The sequence below is a fragment of the Elgaria multicarinata genome, chromosome 23 (assembly GCF_023053635.1).
Source record: "Elgaria multicarinata webbii isolate HBS135686 ecotype San Diego chromosome 23, rElgMul1.1.pri, whole genome shotgun sequence".
Classification (NCBI taxonomy): Eukaryota; Metazoa; Chordata; class Lepidosauria; order Squamata; family Anguidae; genus Elgaria; species Elgaria multicarinata.
Window position 1 is genome coordinate 4,321,415 of NC_086193.1, and position 23,614 is coordinate 4,345,028.

At 46.9% G+C, this 23,614-nt stretch overlaps 2 protein-coding genes across 2 annotated transcripts in view; both read left to right on the top strand.

The window, feature by feature from the left end:
* Nucleotides 1-19,900, top strand: part of LOC134412980 (scaffold attachment factor B1-like) — a 42,108-nt gene extending 22,208 nt beyond the window's left edge. The window contains exons 14-21 of the mRNA XM_063146994.1: nt 1,289-1,401; nt 9,592-9,894; nt 11,771-11,908; nt 12,953-12,995; nt 15,639-15,751; nt 16,874-16,986; nt 18,125-18,176; nt 19,755-19,900. Coding sequence (XP_063003064.1) covers nt 1,289-1,401; nt 9,592-9,894; nt 11,771-11,908; nt 12,953-12,995; nt 15,639-15,751; nt 16,874-16,986; nt 18,125-18,176; nt 19,755-19,845 — 966 coding nt within the window. The 3' untranslated portion in view covers nt 19,846-19,900. The remainder of the gene's footprint in view (nt 1-1,288; nt 1,402-9,591; nt 9,895-11,770; nt 11,909-12,952; nt 12,996-15,638; nt 15,752-16,873; nt 16,987-18,124; nt 18,177-19,754) is intronic.
* Nucleotides 19,901-23,074: 3,174 nt separating this feature from the next.
* Nucleotides 23,075-23,614, top strand: part of LOC134413185 (disintegrin and metalloproteinase domain-containing protein 10-like) — a 30,424-nt gene continuing 29,884 nt past the window's right edge. Inside the window, exon 1 of the mRNA XM_063147314.1 lies at nt 23,075-23,141. Within this exon, the coding sequence (XP_063003384.1) occupies nt 23,075-23,141 (67 nt within the window). The remainder of the gene's footprint in view (nt 23,142-23,614) is intronic.

Below are 23,614 nucleotides of genomic sequence, written 5' to 3' on the forward strand. Positions count from 1 at the left end.
AATGCTGCGACCCTTTAATACAGTTCCTCATGTTGTGGTGACCCCCAACCATAAAATTATTTTCGTTCTTCTCTACACGATCCATTGTCATGGGATGGTTTGCTAATGAAAATAATACATAACAATAGCTTTAATAATACAAAAGATGATACATGACATAGTTCAGTCAATACAGTTTCCTAAGACCATCGGAAATATGTGTTTTCCGATGGTCTTAGGCGACCCTTGTGAAAGGGTCATTCGACCCCCAAAGGGGTCCCGACCCACAGGTTGAGAACCACTGCTATAAGGGAAGGCGAAAAACGTTTGAGGCCTTTCAGTCACGATGGTTCTGTGCTACTTCCAGGATCAGAGGCAGTGTACCTCTGAATATCAGTTGCTGGGGAACACAGATTGGAGGGTGCTGCTATTGTGCTTCTGTCCTGCTTGTGGGTGCCTCAATAGACATCTGGTTGGCCACTGAAGGAGCAGCGTGCTGGGATAGAGAGCCCTTCGGGTTGATCCCACACAGCTCTTCTAGTTTAGTTAAAAGGGGAGGGGTGTGATTGAAATTTACAATGCGGGGAGAGAGAGTTTTTTCCTCCCCGCTTCTCATAATACCAGAACTTGGGGTCATCCACGGAAATGGCTTGGCCAGAAGGCAAGGCAGGCGAAAGGGAAGCCCTTCTTCACCCAGTGTGTAACCGGTCTGTGGGATTCCCTGCCTCAAGGTGTGGTGGTGACCACCGGCTTAGATAGGTTTAAAAGGCAAGATTCATGGAGGATAAGGCCTAAGTGGCACATCAAGGTTCAAAGGCCCTCTCCCGCTGAATGCCAGCTACTGAGGAGCAACATGCCTTCATGCCTGTCTCGTAAGCTCAGAAATATTTTTCATGAAACTTAGGAAGGGATCAGATCCACATTTCCCCCCTTTTATGACACAGCAATAGGACTCTCATTACTCTCACAGTTTACATTTTATTAAGATGAAAGCAGAGACTCTCAAGATAGCTCTCTCGCTTCTCAAACAAAGGCTGTTTCTTAGAGCCATCTTGGCACTGACAGAGGCATTGAACGCGAGACTAAATGTGTTGCGTCTCACGTAGATTTCGCAGCAGCCTTTGGAAGTGCGCTTGGGGAAAGGCAAATGGTGGTGTGGCAGGGGAGACACCTCTTGCAGCCGTGAACAGTTTTGTTGGGAGTCGGCAAGTTGGAGGGATATTCTTCGTTTTGTATTGATTCTAAAAATGAGATTTCCTTGAAACAATACTTCCGATATTGCCTGTACAACTGTGGGTGTTCAATGCAGAGCGTGAAGAGCCAGGATCGCAAATCGGAGAGCCGGGAAAAGAGCAAAGAGAGGCAAGGGATCGTGCCCTTCAACAAAATCAGAGAGAGGCGACAGAAAGAAGAACAACGCCGGTAAGATCCTTTATCGAAGGGAGATGGGAGGAATCCGTTTGCCAGTGCTTAGTTTGGAGTGTGTGGGTTCTACCACACCTAAGTGTGCTTGTGGTTCTGGCTCAATCTCTTCTAATGGCTCAGGTCCAGGTTATCTGAAAGACCGTATCCTCCCTTATGAGCCTGCCCGTGCTTTGAGATCTTCTGGAGACGCCCTTCTTTCAGTCCCACCTTCTTCACAGGCGCGCATGGTGGGAACACGGGAGAGGGCCTTCTCGGTGGCTGCTCCGGTGCTCTGGAACTCTCTTCCCGGGGAAGCTAGACTGGCTCCCTCCTTGATGGGCTTTCGGAAGCAGGCTAAAATTCCCTTGTTCCAGCAGGCCTTTGGCAAATAATCTGGGCCTCTGCCTACGCTAAGGACTTGTAAAATTGTCGTGTATTTTACTTGTTTAATGTTTTAATATCGGAATGTATTTAATATATTTTTAGCTTTTGTACATTTCTTTTCATAGGTTTTAAAATGTATATGTTTAAAATTTTGTAAGGACCCAGTATTGGGCAAAAGGCGGGATACACATCATCATCATCATCATCATCATCATCATTATTATTATTATTATTATATGAAAAAGGCCTACTCAACAGCAACCACAGACATGTGAAATGATGGAGTGCCTTTATGTCCTTCATCTTCAACTTGGTGGTTGACATGTCTCAACACACCAAGCTGCCTGACTTCCCCCAAAACCTAGCAGGAAGCAGTGGTGTTGCTGTCCATCCTCAGAATTCTCTGGGGCTCACTTCCTGGCCTGCCCTGCCTTCTTCCTAGGGACACAACAGCGTCACTACCTTCTTGAAGCCCCACTAAATGGGGGGATAAGTAGAGATGTAAAATTTCCGGAAATTTTGAAGCCATGGGGTGGGGGGGACGATTCCCCCCCCCCAGGGGGTTTTGTGGGGGACACACACAAATTTTCAGAAAAATAGCAGACAGTATTAGCACTTTTTATGGATAGAAAGTCACTTTCTTACTTTAGGAACATAAAACGTAATTACATACAAGTCGTTTTGGCATAAAAACGTCACATTTGGTATATTAAAAATACAGCGTATTAAAGCAATTATTACAAATGTAATTTACTTTAAAGTTTTGCTTTTCTTTCTTTTTTTTGGTAACAAATGGAGCTACAAGCTCCTGAACTGTAAGGAACCTCTTTAGTTTTGCCAATTTATGAGGAGCAGGTAAAAAACAATATTAAAAAAAAATAGAAGAAACCATCAACACTACTGTATTTCTTCAATTCTAAGACACACTTTTTTCCCCATATAAAAATCTCTAAAAATGGGGTGCGTCTTAGAATCGCAGGTGTGTCTTATGGGTTTTTTTTTTCCTGTTGGTGGTACTGAAATTAGTGTGCGTCTTACAATTGATGGCGTCTTAAAGTCGAAGAAATACAGTAGTAACAAAGAAAATTATTTCCACAGTGTCAAGCAGACAGAAAGCACCCATTCCCATAAAAAGAACTGAGAAAGGGGAGGGGGACCAAGTTTCAATGAATATGCATGCAATTTAATCCGACTCATTTTTGTCTCTGCTTCAGTGGCCGTGCTGCCCCCTAGAGGCAGAAATGTGTCGTGCTCTTGCACTTGAGAGTTGTAGTCTCAGTTTGCAACCTAGGGCTTGCTTGTCCTTGGTGCACAGACACTGTAATAATCTGATACTGTACATAGTTTTTAGAAATCATTTGCAGAAGTAAATATATGAACACCTTGTCTTAAAACATTTTATTCATCTTGCTAGATTAAAACATTCCATAATCCGTTTTTTCTTCGTTCTTTTCAATTTTTGGGGAGAAAAACAAAAAAGGCTTCAGAAAAGAAACGCTCCCCCCCCTTCCAAAAAAAATTTTTCCATTTTTTTTACGGGCCTTCACATCTCTAGGGATACGGAAGGGGAACCCCCCCTCCCCACTTCATTAGCAAGCCCCAAACATGATGAGAAAAAGATTTTTATTATTATTATTATTTATTTATTTATTTATATAGCGCCATCAATGTACACGGTGCTGTACAGAGTAAACCAATAAAATAGCAAGACCCTGCCGCATAGGCTTACATTCTAATAAAATCATAATAAAACAATAAGGAGGGGAAGAGAATGCACCAAACAGGCACAGGGTAGAGTAAAACTAACAGTATAAAAGTCAGAACAAAATCAAGTTTTAAAAGCTTTAGGAAAAAGAAAAGTTTTTAGCTGAGCTTTAAAAGCTGCGATTGAACTTGTAGTTCTCAAATGTCCTGGAAGAGCGTTCCAGGCGTAAGGGGCAGCCGAAGAAAATGGACGAAGCCGAGCAAGGGAAGGAGAGACCCTTGGGCAAGTGAGAAACATGGCATCAGAGGAGAGAGAAAGATTTTTACACTACCCTTAGCATCAAATGAACTTGAGGCAGCGGACGCTACTTAAAATTAAGTAAATTATGCTAATAAAAATACACCTAAATAGACTTTTAATGCAACATGGCCACAAAGGTAAGCATTAAGATAACAACGCACCTGAAAGCCCTGGGAGAATAAAAAAAAATGTTTTTATCTGGCACCATAAAGGACAACAAAGAAGGTGCTCCATTCTCCCTGGCAATGGAGTTCGAAAGATGGGGTGCTGCGGCCGAGAACACACACCCCTCTGCTCTCCACCTCTGGCAGCAGGGGCATCCAGAGGACGGCCTCAGCAAATGACTGTAGCATCTGGGCAGGTTGATATGGGAGTCTCCCCTCCTTTAGGGCTTTATAAGTAAGCATCAATACTTTCCATTGCGCCTAGAAACAGGCCAGCAGCCAGTTCGTTATTTAATAACTGGTGAGAGAAGTTCCTTCCAGGCTTCCCCAGTTGAAATAGTAGCTGCTGCATTCTGTACCAGCCGTGGTTTCTGGACCGTCTTCGACAGCAGCTCACTTGTACGTGAAAACTGTGTCTTACTTTGGAGGACTGGGTTCTAAGGGTGCCTGTGGCAACTGGTTAAAAGACCAGAGGGGTCGTCTTCTGCCCATAACCAGTCGTCTGTAGCGGTATGTTTTCCTCGCCTTATGCAGTGTGTTTGTTCAGGTGACAAGAAGATTAATTCCACTGACTTGATGTCCCCTCTGGAGGGGTGAAGCCTTGCTCTCTACCTTCAGACAGAAAGCAGGATTGTTCTGCTGCCTCTGGTCTTGAGCCCAGAGTGCAGCTTGGGTGTATATGTGTTTCCCTTTCTATTCCTCACTCTTCGATAAAAGGATTATATCCTAGATAAAAGGATTTTCTTAGTGCAGGCACAGCACCTCCGTTGGACATTGGCAATGGAGCCATCCCTACTGACTGCATCCTGATCAATCCCATTCTGCACCAGGTGCAGCCAGACAGACTCCGCCATTCTCCTCAGATGGGTGAGGTCCTCTTTGCACTCAGGACATTCATGCAGGGATCAAATCCTACAGATTCTCTGAAGTGCTTCCCTGAGCTATCCAGGCGTAGTGCCTTGTCCTGTAGAATATTGCTGAAGAACTCTGGAAAAGTGGAATAACCCAGCCTAGTCCAGGGAACCCAGTATTCCGGTCAAAGCTCAACTCGTTTCCTTCTGGTTACGGGCAGAATCCCCAAATTGCCTCTGTTGATGCTCCAATAGCTTCACTTAATCTCTGGGGACAGGAAGAATAGACCGGTCTTGTGCAGAATTCATTTTTGTGAACCGCCCAGAGATCTTCGGCTATTGGGCGGTATAAAAATGTAATAAATAAATAAATAAATAAATAATCATCCTTATCCATCAGGGTGGCCACCTCCAGTTTGGTTCTGGACGAGTAAGATCTTCTGTGCTTTGGGCTCAAGATTTTACTTTGTTACATTTTCCTAGTCTCCAGGCATTTTAAGGAAATGCTCAACAAATTGGTCAAGGCAGCACAAAACGTAGGGCCAGCCTTCTGGCAGCCCCTTGTTGAGACTCTGGGCTCCAGTGTTGTGGTTCAGAGGACGTTGTGATGAAAGCAGTGGCATGTTGATCAGAAATCCAAGGCTAAGCTATCCACCTTCTACAGGGGTGCACTCTTCAGTGAGATGCTTGCCCTAAGGTCTCCTTCAACTGCTTCACTGTGTGTAGGAATGACCTTCAACTGGTGAGCTCACCAGGGCTACACGTTCAAACTGAGCTCCTTCTTGAGAGGCACCTTCTTCCCCACCATCTCCTGCAACCCAGCTAAGCATCAGCAGCTCATAACTACCATTGCTCAGCTACCGCTGCATGGTTCTCTCACCTCACCCCCAAATATTCTTCACAGTTCCTCATTAAAATGGGCACTGAAGAGCCATATGGGATCTCTGAATTCTCAACCCATTTCTGAGGAAGGGAGTTCTGGAGACCTCATGGTGACTTGTTGATGGAACTGAAGTGTACTTAGACCATCAATTACTGATGGCCAAAAGATATCGGTTCAAGGTGGTCCCATTTGACCTTGCTTCCACTGCCATTTGGGACAGGGGTGGGTGGCTTATACATTTCTATCATTGCTTAGGTTTGTTGTCAAGAGAACCATAGCTAAAAGCACCTCTTTGCATACAGAAAGGCCCAGGTTCAATCTTCAATATCTCCAATTGAAGGCATCAAGTAAGAGGTGAACCACTCAGAGAGTTTTGACTATTGGGCAATATAGAAATGTAATAAATAAATATCTCTACTCCCATCAGTGGAGAGCAACTGCCAGTCAGAGGAGACCGTTCTAGGCTAGGTGGACAAATAGTGTGACCTGGTGTAAGGCAGCTTCTGGTGTTCTCAGTGGGTCATAGTCTGCCGGGGATATGATTGTTTCATTTCCCTGTTTAGTGTCTCATGTCCGGGAGCTCTTCCCAATTCAGAAATTCCGTCAGAGTAATCAATATTGGACACCGTCTCAAAGGAAGTCTTTCTGAGTCATGAACCCACTCAAGTTCCCATCAACTCTGTGCCGGTCTGCAAATTCCGTGCACCACGCTCATGATTTCAGTTCCATTCCAGGTCCCTTGGCTGCACCAGATCTGTCTCAAACAGCCCCTTCAGTTGGAGAATCCACCTTCTAGTAGCAAGAGACTCACTAGCTAGTTCCCACTCATCGAGCCAGAGGGATGCTGCTGAGGGGACCACTTTTCAGAGGGAGGCACTGTCAAGAGATTGTGGTCCACGTTCAGTGGTCCTGCAAGGTAGCCATTTAAGCACCTCAGCTGGCTAGGCAGGCTCTTTCTCTGTGTGTGTCACTAGTACTTCCTCATTAGGACAGGAAAGATGGTCACCAAAACTCAAGTTGTGACAGCCGGGCAGCAGGCCCACCAATGTCTTTGCCATCTCCTGCCTTGCGCACAGGAGTGTCCCGCACAGGAGTGTCCGCCTGGACCCATGAGATTGATGTGATGACATGGAAGCCTTCTCAGAGAAGAAGCAGATGCAAGATACTTCGAGATAGGTTTGAGATTTCCTCTAGCCAAGCTTGAATCAGGGTCTTCGAATGACCATCCTGGCAAGGCAAGCCTTAGCCCTAATGTGACTTGCAGGGAATGAGAAGGTTTTTCCCTGCTTTGAGTACACACCTGTTAAATGATTCCTCCCTTATCAGTCCTGCTGTCCACAGATTCCCCAGCGGGAACTTTTTTCTCAGTGTTGAAAGACTCTCAAGGGACACTTCTCCAAAGACTCTGAGCCCTTATCCTGTTTTAGAGAGCTTAGCTGGGAAGTGGTGGTTTTGCTGACCCTCAGCAGAAGGTTAGATAACTGACAGGCATTTCCCGTTCAGAAAAAGAGTTTGTGCTCACCCATTGTTTTGTCCCCCAAAGTGAATGACTCCACCTCCCAAGAGAAGCTGTCACCTCACTTGTGTCCTAACCCTTCCTGTCCTACAGAGAAATTGTGGTATAAGTCAGAGCTATGCCGTGCCTTCAGAATACGTATTTCAAGGTTTCAAGAGTTGAGAATTCAAGGGTTTTGACATTCTATATCCTATCAGCCTGTTCTCTGGAAGCCAAGGCAGCTAGGCCCATGCTTAGCAAATGATTATGAACATATTGGTTTTGCATGCCATACAACTTCCACGACCAAGTTGAGTTTCCATACTCCGCAAGAATATAGAAACTCCACTTGGCTCAGCAATACTACAAACGAGAAAGATCTTGGAATTGTTGTAGATCGCAAGCTGAATATGAGCCAACAGCGCGATAGGGTTGCAAGAAAGGCAAATGCTATTTTGGGCTGCATTCATGGAAGTAGAGCTTCCAAATCACGTGAGGTACTGGTTCCTCTCTATTCGGCCCTGGTTAGGCCTCATCTAGAGTATTGCGTCCAGTTCTGGGCTCCACAATTCAAGAAGGATGCATACAAGCTGGAGCGTGTTCAGAAGAGGGCAACCAGGATGATCAGGGGTCTAGAAACAAAGCCCTATGAAGAGAGACTGAAAGAACTGGGCGTGTTTAGCCTGGAGAAGAGAAGATTGAGGGGAGACATGAGAGCACTCTTCAAATACTTAAAAGGTTGTCACACAGAGGAGGGCCAGGATCTCTTCTCGATCCTCCCAGAGTGCAGGGCACGGAATAACGGGCTCAAGTTAAAGGAAGCCAGATTCCGGCTGGACATCAGGAAAAACTTCCTGACTGTTAGAGCAGTACGACAATGGAACCAGTTACCTAGGGAGGTTCTGGGCTCTCCCACACTAGAGGCCTTCAAGAGGCAGCTGGACAACCATCTGTCATGGATGCTTTAGGGTGGATTCCTGCATTGAGCAGAGGGTTGGACTAGATGGCCTTGTAGGCCCCTTCCAACTCTGCTATTCTGTGATTCTAAGACGACCTCAGTGGGGTTCCCACCTGGGCTATGCCCTCTCCTTGTATCAGACATGGCATAATTGGCTTTCTTGCCTCTTCAGAGACTTCCAATAGCAGGAAAGATCACTTAAAGTTCTATAAAGGTGAATGTCTTTTCTCCTAGCATATTCTAGGATAAGGCTACCTATGGCTACTAGTCGTGATGGCTCTAACGTCACCTTCGGTATCAAAGATGGTGTGCTTCTCCTATCAGTTGCTTGGGAACAGCAACGGGAAGGTGCTGTGGCGCTCCTGTTCTGCTTGCGGGCTTACCAGTGGGGCATCTTGATCAGAATGTGGCCCTTGTTAGACCTTTGACCCGATCCTGGCTTTGGTCTTCTTGCGTTCTCAGCCCACACTTCTCTTGCTGCCTGCTCTCTTGTCGGCTCAACGAGAATGGGAAGTTGAGACTTTTACCATGAGGTTCCCTTCTGCTTAGTGTGCAAGAGAGCAAGCGGACTAGCCCTGCTATTCTGTGAAGATTCTAACTTCTAGGCTAAAGACTGTTCTTGCAGATGTTTTCCTGTATGTCTCAAATAACCAGAGTGACCACAGAAACAGAGAACTCTTAAAATAGCTACTGTTTGTGTGTGCGTTAATGTAAACGTATCCCAAAGCCGTTTGGGAGTGGACCTCATTGAGGCGTTAAGTTCTGTATGTTTATTTAAAATGTTTAATTGTTCCTATTCTAAAAGCAAGTGTTTGGTCTGGGAGGACCTGAATGCTGCAGTAACTGATCAGTTGTTGTTATTATTATTATTATTATTATTATTATTATTATTATTATTAATTTATATAGCACCATCAATGTACATGGTGCTGTACAGATAACACAGTAAATAGCAAGACCCTGCCGCATAGGCTTACAATCTAATAAATTGTAGTAAACAATAAAGAGGGAAGGAGAATGCAAACAGGCACAGGGAAGTGTAACCAGGCACCGGGTAGGGAGAAGCTAACAGTATAGAGTCAGAACAAACTCAATGCTCGGGATGAGAGTATAAAAAGTGGGGCCTGCAACAAAATGTTGCAGTATGTTCACTGTTCCAGTCGGCCAACCATGCCCTCCTGCAGGCTATGAGTAAAAACCAGGGTAGTTTAAAAACAAGACACCGCTCTGTGTGGGCAAGAAGCTCAGGAGACTGGTGAAAGAGGGGCAGAATACTTTGTTTCCCTTTCGCCACCTGCTGCGTTACCACCCGGAAGCAGAGAGAGGCTGCTCTGTCCCTCCTTGGCCGGCCTGCTCGCTCGCCTGCGTGGAATTCCTGCTCACCCGCGGTGACCAGGCGAGTGGTTTTAAATCCGAGGCCAACCTGCATTGTTGGGCTTTACGCATTCCTGTCCCCCTCCTTTAACAGCACCCGTGAACACCAGGCGAAACAGGAGAAACAGCAGCGCCTGCAAGCCATCTGGGAGCACGAGGAGCGGGAGCGGATTGACATCGCCCGGGTGAAGCTGGAGTTTGAGAGGCGGTGTCTGGAGCGGGAGCGGCTGGAGCGGGAGCGGCTGGAGCGGGAGCGGATCCACATCGAGCACGAGAGGCGGAGGGAGCAGGAGCGCATCCAACGGGGGCGGGAGGAGCTGCGGCGGCAGCACGAGCAGCTGCGCTACGAGCAGGAGAGGCGCGTGGCCCCGAGGAGGCCCTACGACGCGGACGGGAGGTGAGGGCGCGTTGACGGCCACGTTCCTAGGAGCAAACTTCGAGCGAACCTCGGGCGGGTTCTCTCGTCCCCAGGGGTGCATTTACAGAAAGCTGTATCTTGTGGGGAAGTTACGTGCAGGTGTGCAGGGTCGTTTTTGACTACAACGCCCTCCGTCCCCATCCAGCATGGCCCCACCCTAGCTTAGGATGACGAGAGCTGAAGTCCAACACCAGTTACCCGGTTGTGGAAGGCTGGTCTACCCCGACCCGGCAGCAAATGAAACTCCTATCTTTTAATTCAGCGTTTTCCCAACCTTGGTCCTCCTCAGATCGTGTTTATTTGTTCTTTATTTATTACATATTTATACTGCCCAACAGCCTAGGTTCTCTGGGCAGTTTACAGCTAAAACCATAATATAGGGATCCAATTTAAAACTTTTTTAAAACCACATAAAAACCAGAAAACGTTACAGTCCAGGGAAGGCTTGCCTAAAAAGATACGTTTTTAGGAGGAGTTTAGAAGAGATTACGTTTTCTGCCTCCTGAACTGCACGAGGGAGGGTTTTCCAGAGGGTGGGTGCCACTCCAGAGAAGGCCCCACCATTGAGGTTCTTCACGACAGCATTCTTTTCGTCTCGCAATGACGAGCAGAGCTTCCTCTGGAGGTCGTAAATGGAATGACTTCTCCCATTATTCCTGTCCACTGTCCATACTAGGTGGGGATGATGGTGTTGTCGTCCAGCAGCATCTGATTGGGAAAGGCTGTTCCAAATGGAGATGCCAGAAATTGAACCCGGCACCTTCAGCATGCAAAACATTATTATTATTTATTTATTTATATAGCACCATCAATGTACATGGTGCTGTACAGAGTAAAACAGTAAATAGCAAGACCCTGCCGCATAGGCTTACATTCTAATAAAATCATAATAAAACAATAAGGAGGGGAAGAGAATGCAAACAGGCACAGGGTAGGGTAAACAGCCACTGGGTAGGGTAAAACTAACAGTATAAAGTCAGAACAAAATCAAGTTTTAAAAGCTTTAGGAAAAAGAAAAGTTTTTAGCTGAGCATTAAAAGCTGCGGTTGAACTTGTAGTTCTCAAATGTTCTGGAAGAGCGTTCCAGGCATAAGGGGCAGCAGAAGAAAATGGACGAAGCTGAGCAAGGGAAGTAGAGACCCTTGGGCAGGCGAGAAACATGGCATCAGAGGAGCGAAGAGCACGAGCGGGGCAATAGTGTGAGATGAGAGAGGAGAGATAGGAAGGAGCTAGACCGTGAAAAGCTTTGTAGGTCAACAGGAGAAGTTTATATTGGATTCTGAAGTGAATTGGAAACCAATGAAGAGATTTCAGCAGCGGAGTAACATGGTCAGAGCGGCGAGCCAAGAAGATGATCTTAGCAGCAGAGGGGTGGACAGAAACCAACGGACTGATGTGAGAAGAAGGAAGGCCAGTGAGAAGAAGGTTGCAGTAGTCCAACCGAGAAATAACCAATGCATGAACAAGAGTCTTGGCACTCTCCCTTTGCCAGAAAAAGGACAGCTTCCAGAAGAGGGATAGTTTTTTTTTTTTTCAATTCTCAAATTGTAATTTACCATTTCATAGCCTCGTTAAATGGCAGAATAAGGAATTAATAGGTGATTAAAGCATTCAGTCACCTTTAGATTCCAGCTAGGCGGAATAAACTTATTGCAATCCAGCAGGGAGAGGTATTCTATATATTTCTGGGGTTGCTATCTTTCATCAATCTCTGATTTTTATCAAAGCGTATTGTGGTCCATTTTCTTTCTTTTTCCCTCGGATCTCATCAACTTGTTTTGGTGCAGCGAGAACAGAGGGAGTTGGGTAGAAGGAACCTTCTGTCTTGATCTCTTCATCTAACTTTGCCTCGCAGGAGGGATGACCCGTACTGGCCCGAAGCCAAGCGGATGGCCCTGGAGGACCGTCACCGCTCGGATTTTACCCGCCAAGACCGGTTCCATGACTTTGAACACCGAGATCGCGGGCACTACCAAGACCATTCACTCGACAGGTGAGCCCCGTGGGGAGATTTCACTTACAGGACTTAGGCTCCACTCTTCAACAAAAACGTTCTCAAAGCATGAGTGAAGGATACAGTTCTGTTCCAGCCTTCTTCTATGTTCAGGCAAACACTTGTGGAAAGATTGTCTTAGGAGGGAAAAGGGTGGATGTGGGGGGATATAGTGACCCCCCCCTTGAGGTGCCAGTTGAAAAGGTATGGGATTTACTTGACAGTCTCCATAGCGAGGCTTTGATCTTCATCAGCAAAATTACTATTGTCATGATGGGGGAGAGGGAGGGAGGGGAACAGATCTATTTCTTTTCAGACAGGGCTGCACTTAATAGCACATTTTAGGTTCTGTATCAGAGTCATGGACTGTTTCTTTACCAGACTTAAGTCCATCTGCAGCTGTGTCTTTATCTCCTCCCTTTGGAGGGACAAACTCTTTCATCAAGGGACCAGAAGGGAGAGGGAGAGAAAAAGGGGTGGTGTTCAGATGACCCAACACCCCACATTCGGAGCCAGTCAGAAGAGGCTCCATGTGATGGGAAACTCTGGCTCATGTAAGGTGTTCTCCCCTCTCCCCCAGCAAGTTCTGAATGGGCAGATACTGGGATGTGGAGCGAGGCCTCACAACCTCCTCATGCATTCCTTCAGTGCACACACCTTTATCGCTTCCTGCAGAATTTAATTTTAAGCTGCCCTGAAAGCCGTTCTTGGATAAAAAGCATTTATATAAATTTCATTCTCAAGTCCGCATTGCAGTGGAACAGGGCCGGTGAACCTGTGACCCGACGTGTGGTGATGTGCTACGACTCCCATCATCCCCGACCAAGGTCCACGTTGGCTTGGAGTGATGGGAGTTGTCGTGCAACATCTGGAGGCCACCGGGTTCCTCAGGCCCACAGTAGAGTGAGTGAATGTGTTGTGAATCTCCTTCTGGCCCCCTTCCTCAAGAACAGGATGCTCCTAGAAACGGACTCTTGGTACCCGTTCCCTTGCAGAGAATAACCTAGAGCAAGAACTTGACCTAGCTTATCTTCCTCTTTCCAGGAGAGAAGGGTCACGAGGAATGATGGGAGACAGAGACGGACAGGTGAGTAGGGTTGGTTGCCGTGAAAACATTTAAAGCTTGGGCTGCTTGCATTTTGAAACCTCAATTTATTTATTTATTTATTTATTACGTTTTTATACCGCCCAATAGCCGAAGCTCTCTGGGCGGTTCACAAAAATTAAAACCATCATAAAACAACCAACAGGTTAAAAGCACAAAATACAGTATAAAAAGCACAACCAGGATAAAACCACGCAGCAAAATTGATATAAGGTTAAAATACAGAGTTAAAACAGTATAATTTAAATTTAAGTTAAAATTAAGTGTTAAAATACTGAGTGAATAAAAAGATCTTCAGCTGGCGACGAAAGGAGTACAGTGTAGGCGCCAGGCGGACCTCTCTGGGGAGCTCATTCCACAACCGGGGTGCCACAGCGGAGAAGGCCCTGCTCCTAGTAGCCACCTGCCTCACTTCCTTTGGCAGGGGCTCCCGGAGAAGGACCCCTGTAGATGATCTTAAGGTCCGGGCAGGTACATATGGGAGGAGGCGTTCCTTCAAATAACCTGGCCCCAAACCGTTTAGGGCTTTAAATGTCAATACCAGCACTTTGAATCGGGCCCGGACCTGGACTGGCAGCCAATGAAGTTGTAAAAGGACTGGCGTGATGTGATCTCGTCCGCCAGTCACTGTTAGTAACCGTGCTGCCCTGTTTTGTACCAGCTGAAGCTTCCGGACCGTTTTCAAAGGCAGCCCCACGTATAATGCATTGCAGTAAGACTCCATCCTTAACGGACAGGCCTGTTTTGCAAAGGAGATTGAGTTTGTTTGTCACTAGAGGTACCAGTCAGAAATAGACTTAATAGCTGTTCGTTCGCAGATGCCAGATGTTGAGCTCGCTCTGAGATTTAGGGACAAAAAATGTGCTCTCCTCTCAAGGTCATCCACATTTTGCATTCAGAATAAACAGGATGCCATCTCAGTTGGCCTGCATGCATCTTCGCGTTATTTGATGGCCAAATAGCAGGGAGTTTGGTGAATATTTATTTTATTTATTTATTGCATTTCTATACCGCCCAATAGCTGAAGCTCTCTGGGTGGTTCACACGTTTGGATTCGGAGAACTGAGCTGATGGAAAGAAGGGTGTGTGTGTGAAGCTGACAGGGCTGTGTGGCAAGTAAGCCCCCACCCCCACCCCCCAAAAAAAGGCAGGAGGGAAGGTCAGCAGAACGCTCCTCTTCAAAGGTTCAGAACAGGACACGGGCTGTCAGGGTTGAAATGAATCTGGGTGCCTGCCCAGCAGTTACAAAAAATGGGCGCGTACATTTAGAGGCGTAAAAGTATTTTCACTGGGCATTAGGGAAACCCTGCCAGGGTAGGGGTCGAAGTAGGGCCTGCTATGAGAGAGTTTATCGAGCACATCATAAGCACATAAGAAGAGTCCCAAGGCTGGATCAGACCGAGGGTCCATCTAGTCCAGCACTCTGTTCACACAGTGGCCAACCAGCCGTCGACCAGGGACCAAAAAGCAGGGCACCTTCCCACCCATGTTCCCCAGCAACTGGTAAAATCTCTCCTCTCTTCCCTTTCCCCCCCCTTTTATTGAATTTTTAAATTCTTCTTCTTCTTTGGTTTCTTGTTACATAAGTCAAATATTACATCATTCATATATTCACTTTCGATACAGATTCCCGCCGGGATTTAATATTATTAGTCATTAACTTAAGACATTCTGTTTCCTTTCTTCCCCCCCTCTTAAACCCTGGATAACGCTATTGCAGACCATATTTTCTTTCATCTTTGTATAGAACGGGGCTTCCATTCTTTAAACCTATGCTTCCATAACTGTGTATGCTGATGGAGGAATTCTCCCTCCTCCTCCTCCTCCTCCTTCTTCATGAAATCCATAAATTTCCTTCACACCCCTTCAAATTTGCTCTCACTTAGTTGTCCTCACGCTATCCTTAATTTTTGAGTCAGTTTTTCTAAGAGGACGATCTGCCATACGCTCTGAAACCAATTCCCAATACAAAGCGCTTTAGATCTTTCCAATGCTTGGCTATCAACCATCTTGCCGCTAGCAATTATTATTATTATTATTTATTTATTTATTTATTTATTTATATAGCACCATCAATGTACATGGTGCTGTACAGAGTAAAACAGTAAATAGCAAGACTCTGCCGCATAGGCTTACAATCTAATAAAATAGATGCCAAGTAATTCCTTACTTAGCACGTTAATATCTAATCCTATATATTAATTTAGCAAGGCTAGGTGTTGGGACGGGTGAACCCGTTGTTCGGTTAGAGACATAGAATCGTAGAGTTGGAAAGGGTCTCTAAGGCCATTGAGTCCAACCCCCTGCTCAATGCAGGAATCCACCTGAAAGCATCCCTGACAGATGGCTGTCCAGCTGCCTCTTGAATGCCTCTAGTGTGGGAGAGCCCACAACCTCCCTAGGTCACTGATTCCATTGTCGTACTGCTCTAACAGTCAGGAAGTTTTTCCTGATGTCCAGCCGGAATCTGGCTTCCTATAACTTGAGCCCATGATTCCATGTCCTGCACTTTGGGAGGATCGAGAAGAGATACTATTGAACTAATCTCGTGGAACGCTGATGTCCAGAAAGTATTTACCTTAGGGCAAGACCCCCACATACGTCTATCTCTGTCCTCTCTTCCAGCGCTACAGTGACGAACGGCACGGGGGACCAGATCGACACTCTCGGGATGGCTGGGGAAGCTATGGTTCAGATAGGCGCATGAGCGAGGGGCGGGGAATACCCCCACAGTCACGGTGAGTGCTTACGGAGTGGGGGTAGATCACCTCGCAGCAGTGCTCAAACCTAGATACTGCTCCCTTTGAAATGTGGGCATCCTGTTCCCGAAAGACCAGGGCATGGAATAAGGTTTTGCCAGTGCGCAGATGCTGTCTGTGTTAAAACCCAGCTCACAAGGAGGAGAGCATCCAGGTCAGGACAGAAAAAATGGGAGAAACAGGTTCTCAGGAGGCTTAAAATACTTTATTTCAAAGGCCTTCCTCAGGGGGCTATAGTATTAAAAATGCATTGAATTACACTTTTTTGGACAACACATAACATAGGACTGTAAAACGATGAAGGTTAATAATGAAGTTAATTAGTCATATCGCCGCAAAGGCCTATGCGTGTATTTAATATTGATACTTCATGAAGGCTCTAAGGCCTATACATAAAAGCTTGTATAAATCATATAAAAAAGCTTTTAACAAAAGTATAATATACAGATTCTTACTTGATAAGAGATGTCTGCAGAAATACTCCTAGCAAGGTGATTGTCTCCTTAGATCATTGGTGGCGACTGAGAAAACTAGAACAGAAACTATTAACACTCATACTGATAGCCAGTGTGGCGTAGCGGCTAAAGTGTTGGACTGGGAGTCGGGAGATCCGGGTTCTAGTCCCCACTCGGCCATGGAAACCCACTGGGTGACTTTGGGCCAGTCATAGATGCTCAGCCCAACCCTACCTCACAGGGTTGTTGTGAGGATAAAATGAAGAGGAGGATTATGCACACCGCCTTGGGTTCCTTGAAGGAAAAAAGGCGGATACAAATGCAATCATAAAATACTGTGCCATAACCAGTCAGTCAGAAAAGCCATTCAAAGGAGTCGTTAAAGACCTGTTTGTTAATGAGGTGCCAGATGACCATTTCTAAAGGGTGTTTGTGTGTGTGTGTGTGTGTGTGTGTGTGTGTGTGTGCGTGCACGCACACAGAGTTACATTTTCAGAAAGCACAGCAGGGTGCAATGGATAACAGAAGTCTCACACGCCGCCCATGATGAGTTTGTCGTGAAAGATGTATGTGTTTTTTGGAGGGATTTCAGCTTCCTCTGTAAATGGATTAAGGCTATGCCTGTAAGTGATCACTTCTTTTGCAGGGATGGCCGTGACTGGGCAGATCACACTAGAAAATTCGAAGGCCCCCCGGATCGCTCCTGGCAAAGCAACAGCGACGGGGAACCAGTGGGGCGGGACCAGGAGCGGTGGCGAGGTAATGCATCCCAGCTCAGCACTTGCTTTTTTCCTGTTGTTGTTGTTATGATATTTGTATCCTGCCTTTTGCCCAGTGCTGGGCCTCAAGGCAGCTTTACAAAACTAGGAAAGGAAAGGAACCTCTCCTGCAAGCACTGAGTCATTACTGACTCTTGGAGGGACGCCAGCTTTCGCTGACGTTTTCTTGGCAGGCCTTATAGCGGGGTGGTTCGCCGTTGCCTTCCCTGGCCATGATTCCCTTTCCCCCAGCTAACTGGGTCCTCATTTTACCGACCTCGGGAGGATGGAAGGCTGAGTCGACCTGAGCCGGCTGCTGGAAACCAGCTTCCGCTGGGATCGAACTCAGGCCGTGGGGAGAGTTTCGGCTGCAGAAACTGCTGCTTTACCGCTCTGCGCCACACGAGGCTCACCTTACAAAACTAACACGTATAACTTAGGCATATTTCTATTTAGAGGTTTTAATTGTATATTTACAAAACTAACACGTATACAATTAAAACCTCTAAATAGAAATATACCTAAGTTAAAATTAGAATTAAACGCCTTTCAATATTAAAACATTTAAAGCATTCAAAATACGTCACAGAGTCCTAGGCATAGTCGGAGGTCCAGATTACTCTCCGAAGGCCTGCCAGAACAAGGAAGCATTTTCCTGCCTCCAAAAGCACATCAAGGAGGGAGCCAGCCTGGCTTCCCTGGGAAGGGGAGTTCCAGAGCGCTGGAGCAGCCGCTGAGAACGCCCTCGTGCCTGTGATGGTAGTGGAACTGAGAGGAGGGCTTCCCCTGAAGGAGGCCTATTTTATTTATTTATTACATTTCCGGACTGCCCAATAACCAACTGACGTTGTTGCAGCTCAAGCAGCTCCCTGTGAAAACTGCTAAGTAGCTTGGAACAAGCCATGGTCCTTCTCCCCAGTTCCTCATCCATGAAATCAAAGCATCGCTGTCCTTGACAAGGATTTTGGCTCCCAGCACCTTTTAGCCTCTTCGCTACTTGGTTCTCAGCCCCCTGCTTCTAGAGCTCTCTTGCCTGTCCGTGATAATTCTAGGGGGAGAAAAAAGAAGGGCTACATGATTTGAAAGAACTCCCGATTTGTAGTAGGAACATGTCTTTAAAATTCTCGTGTCCTTTCTAGGTGGGGGCAGAGGGCGACGTGGCCACTTCATGCCGCGAGGCAGAATGTCTGGGTAAGAAGCTGCTTGCCGTCTGAATTCAGAATTCCTCTAGCCTTTTTCTCATTCTGCATCTGGTGTCTAGTTTCTCCTGCTTCTTCCTTCCCTTCCTTCCTAACTCAAGAAAAAAAACTCATCTCCAGCTCTGTTAATAACGCAGACTACTTTTGCATGACCTCGTTGCGTTGCATTGCATTGCCCAAAGTGCTCCCTTGCAAGAATCCTGTGAGGCCCAGTATTGCGTTAGAGGTGGGAAAATCCCTTTGCAATTTAACTTTGAACCCTGGCTGAATATTAACTTGTTAGAGGTTTCTTTTTGCCTCTCGTTCCGGGGGGAGAGAAGGACTGTGCAACCAACGAAACCTCTTTCGATCCAGTTACCACTATTCTTCCTTATTATTATTATTATTATTATTTATTTATATAGCACCATCAATGTACACGGTGCTGTACAGAGTAAAACATTAAATAGCAAGACCCTGCCGCATAGGCTTACATTCTAATAAAATCATAATAAAACAATAAGGAGGGGAAGAGAATGCACCAAACAGGCAGTATAAAAGTCAGAACAAAATCAAGTTTTAAAAGCTTTAGGAAAAAGAAAAGTTTTTAGCGGAGCTTTAAAAGCTGCGATTGAACTTGTAGTTCTGAAATGTTCTGGAAGAGCGTTCCAGGCGTAAGGGGCAGCGGAAGAAAATGGACGAAGCCGAGCAAGGGAAGGAGAGACCCTTGGGCAGATGAGAAACATGGCATCAGAGGAGCGAAGAGCACGAGCGGGGCAATAGTGTGAGATGAGAGAGGAGAGATAGGAAGGAGCTAGACAGTGAAAAGCTTTTTAGGTCAACAGGAGAAGTTTATATTGGATTCTGGAGTGAATTGGAAGCCAATGAAGAGATTTCAGAAGTGGAGTAACATAGTCAGAGCAGCGAGCCAAGAAGATGATCTTAGCAGCAGAGTGGTGAACAGAAACCAACGGACTGATAAAAAGCAAAAAACCTTCAGCATTACCCAATTAACATTAAAAAAAAACCCACCACTTTTTAAAGAAATTGCTTTTGATCTACGCTTGGAGAGTTCAGTGCCATTTGAAAGCTTGCTTTTGACCCCTCTTTCCGCCGGATCGTGTGTTGAAAGAAACGAGGCCTGGAAATGCAGAATTCTGTCAGGCACGCCTCCTGTAAAGTGGAGGGCGAAGTGAGGCAGTGTGCTGGAGTGGTTAGAGTGTTGGGCTGAGATTAGGGACACCCCGACCCGAGTTCAAGTCCCCGTTCGGCCACAGAGCTCCCTGGGTGACTCGACTCTCAGCCTAACCAACCCCGCAGAGTTGTTGTGAAAACAAAATGGGGAGGAGGAGGGTCATGGGCTCCACCTTTATTCTGAGTTAGGGAGCAACGCCAAACTGACTTATTAGGATGGAGAGGTTTCCTGCCTTGGAACACCAGCGGGCTCTACAGCCTCTACCTTTGATGGACCACTGAACACCCTGCCAGTCAAGTCCTAACTCCAGGACCCGTTATAGCTTTGAGTCTGGGCACATTGTGTTGTCCAGGGCACGGCGGCTCACGGAACGTTTTGTTTCTGCTCTCTTTCTAGGAGGGGGGGATTCATGCAGAGCGATCCGCAGGGCCAGGCATCGCCCGGCGAAGGCTTCTCGGGACAGGACAGGTTCAGCCGCCGCTATTGAATGTTTTAGCATTTTTTTAACTGTACAAATGGCAACAGAGACGCGGGGAGATGGGGGGGGGGGAAATGCTACACTACTGCTCAGTGTCCCACTGACTGTGACTTCTTTGAGTTTAACCTTCATTGTTTTACTTCATCGCTCGATGTGTGAAGCCGTTCGGTTTTTCGTAATGTGTTCCTGTATGTGTTGCCCCCCTACGCCCACTCATCCCCCGCCCTCCCTTTAAAAGAAAGTGTGTTTCTTTTATGAGGCATTCCATTTTCTATAAATAAACCGTTTACAATTACTTGGCTGTCGTTTCTGAGTTCTTTTTATTATTATTATTATTTATTTATATAGCACCATCAATGTACATGGTGCTGTACAGATTACACAGTAAATAGCAAGACCCTGCCGCATAGGCTTACAATCTAATAAAGTTGTAGTAAACAATAAGGAGGGAAAGAGAATGCAAACAGGCACAGGGAAGTGAAAACGGGCACTGGGTAGGGTGAAGCTAAACAGTATATAGTCAGAACAAACTCAATATTTAAAAGCTATAGGGAACCAGAAAGGTTTTTAGCTGAGTTTTGAAAGCTGTGATTGAGTTTGTAGTTCTCAAATGTTCTGGAAGAGCGTCCCAGGCGTAAGGGGCAGCAGAAGAAAATGGACGAAGCCGAGCAAGGGAAGTAGAGACCCTTGGGCAGGTGAGAAACAGGGCATCAGAGGAGCGAAGCGCATGAGCGGGGCAATAGTGTGAGATGAGAGAGGAGAGATAGGCAGGAGCTAGGCCTTGAAAAGCTTTGAAGGTCAACAGGAGAAGTTTGTATTGGATTCTGGAGTGAATTGGAGGCTTGAAGGTAGCCTATCAGAGAGATAACGAGGGCTAGGGTGGGGTGCTTCTCCCAGGCACACTAGATTTCTGTGTGCAGAGAATTACGATTGAAAGACTGTGTGCACTTCTGGTCCCCACGCCTAAAAAAAAGATATTGTAGAGCTGGGGGGGGGGGGAGTGTAGAAAGGGCAACAGAAATGATCAAGGGGCTGGAGCATAAAGGAAGGTTACAAGAGCTGGGATTGTTCAGCTTAGAAAAAAGGCTGAGGGGAGACCGGATAGAGCTGTACAAAATCACGCATGGTGTAGAGAATGTGGAGAGGGAGGCATTTTCCCCTCTCTCCCTTAATGCTCAAACCCGATGGGGTCATCATCCCATGAAGCCGATTGGTGGAAGACTCAGGAGAAATAAAAAGGACTTCTTCACACAGCTCATAGTCAAACTATGCAACTCACTGCCACAAGGTGTAGTGATGGCCACCAATTTGGATGGTTTGAAAAGGGAGGAGAAGGCTATCCATGGCTACTCGCCCTGAGGGCTCTGTGCTACCTCCAGTATCAGAGATAGTAAGCCTATATACACCCGTTGCTGGGGCACATGGGTGAGAGGGTGCTGTTTCACCATGTCCTGCTTTGTTGGTCCCTGGCCGAGAGCTAGTTGGCCCCTGTGTGGACAGAGTGCTGGACTAGGTGGACCCTGGGCCTGATCCAGCCTCAGGGATCTTAAGAATTCCCAGCAGCCTGCCAGGGAAAAAGTGAGACTCTGACATATCCCACTGCCCCCACCACTAGCAGCTCTAGAGACCAGAGCTACAGAGGAATTGGTCATGTCAGCCCCCTCTTGCAGTCCGATAGGGTGAAAACTAGGGGTGTGCATGGACGACACCCACCACCACCCCCGAACCGCTTTGTGACCCGATCCGCAACTTTCAGATCGGGCCAACCCTGCCCCGCTCCACGGAGCAAGATCCGGAGGGGCGGGTTGACATTTTGCCCCCCCCCTTCCCTACTTACTTGCCTCCACAACGGGCGGCGGAGGCAGGTAAGTGGGGAAGCGGGGGCAAAATGGGGTCTGAATAAGCCCCTCGCCCCCTTACCTGGCTCTGCCATTACTGCATGGACTGCAGTGGTGCTAGGTGAGCCCCCTCCTCCCCCGTGTTCAGAGCTCCGGATGGAGACGAACCGCTTCACCTTGATCCACAGCTCCCCCGACCCAATCTGGATCTGCCTTTGGCAGAGGCGGGTCGTTCCGCTCCGGATTGGCTATCCGAATCGGAGCACAGCCCTAGTGCAGACCACACAAAACAGACATACATACGGCGGAGTCAAGATTTGGCCTGTAGAATAAAGGATCTCTTAGCCTCTCGGAGATTTAACATCAAGTGACCCAACATCTCCCCGAGAGGTCAACTCATAATCAGAATTCATCTCCCTGGTCCCTGTATATACTGAAGCCAGCTGTGAGTTGGTCCACCTCTCAGGAGCGCTCCTGCGATGACGTGGCAGGATGCAGCAACACGGAAGCTGCCTCTGGCAAACCCGGGGCGGATGGCGCATGCGAATCCTTTGCAAACTGCAGCGGCTTCGCTTTGCTTGTCATTGCATATAAACCTTGGCAGATCAACTGCATTCGTTCGTCATGGAGACGTGTCACTGCACCACGTGTAGCGCATGAGCCGTGGGACAGCTTGGGCCGGACCTTGGGGGCAAAGTCCAGAGCCCAGCAGAAGCAAATGTCATGTTATTCCTAGTCGTGATGGTAATAGGACTTTAGATGAACTTGAAAAATGCAAAATTGCACATGCTCAGAGTATTGAGGGGGTTTTATCAGGGTTGAAAACATGCTAATGTTTCAGGAAGGGAAAAGAGGTTATAAATGGTGTGGGGGCAGGAGAGAACCCAATGGGGTCACCATCCCAGGAAACTGATTGGTGGGAGATTCAGGACAGATCAACAGAAGAACCCCATCACAGCACAGAGTTAAACTCTGGAATTCACTACCACAAGACGTAGTTATGGCCAGTTTGGGTGACATTAGGCTTGAAAGAGCAGAAGTACGGAGAGTGTAGCAACGATTAAGGAGGGATGTCACACGGACATGGGGAGGGGGGGGGGAGTTCCTTTGAGTATTATTTTTTATTAGTACTGAGGAGCATTAAAATTTGTCAGACCTGAGGGACCCTCTCCGTGAGAATTTCCGTTGTTTCCTGGTCTTCCCACCCCAAAGAAGTGGGGACGAATGTGACTAGGCTCAACTGTTCTAAGAGGCCCCTCCAGGCAGCCTTTTTTGATGAAATAACAAGTCTGTGCTTGATGCTTCCTGTGCTCAAGAGCCATTTTCCTCCCATGACGAATCTTCGTTGAATTTGACACACCTTAATCCGGGGAGCAAAAGAGAGCACTCTCTCTCGAGCCATGGCATTTTTCTGGTGTTTAAGTTTGCCTTTTTGGCACACGGTTCTCTCTCAAACCACTGGCACAGGTAGGATTTTGGGTTTTTTCATTCTTTGTGACTCGATAACCTCCTTTGATTCAGTCCCAGAAATCTGCAGGCTTTATTAAACTCTTGATTAATCAAGGTGAGATCTTAAGATCATGTTATTCCTGCAGTCCATAAAAACACCCCCTCGGATTTACTGTGTCTATGTCGGGGCCGGCAAAGATGTTTAGTTAGAAAACTTCCAGAGTTTTAGTTTGCGGCTGGGTTGTGTTTGTTATTTGTGTAAGGAATGGCTTGGGGCCAGGCTATCCGAAGGAACGCCTCCTCCCATATGTTGCTGCCTAGACTCTAAGATCATCTTCAGGGGGTCCTTCTCTGTGAGCCCCTGCCAAAGGAAGTGAGGCAAGGGGCTACCAGGAGCAGGGCCTTCTCCGCTGTGGCACCCCGGCTGTGGAATGAGCTCCCTAAGGAGGTTCGCTTGGCACCTACATTATATGCTTTTAGATGCCAGGTGA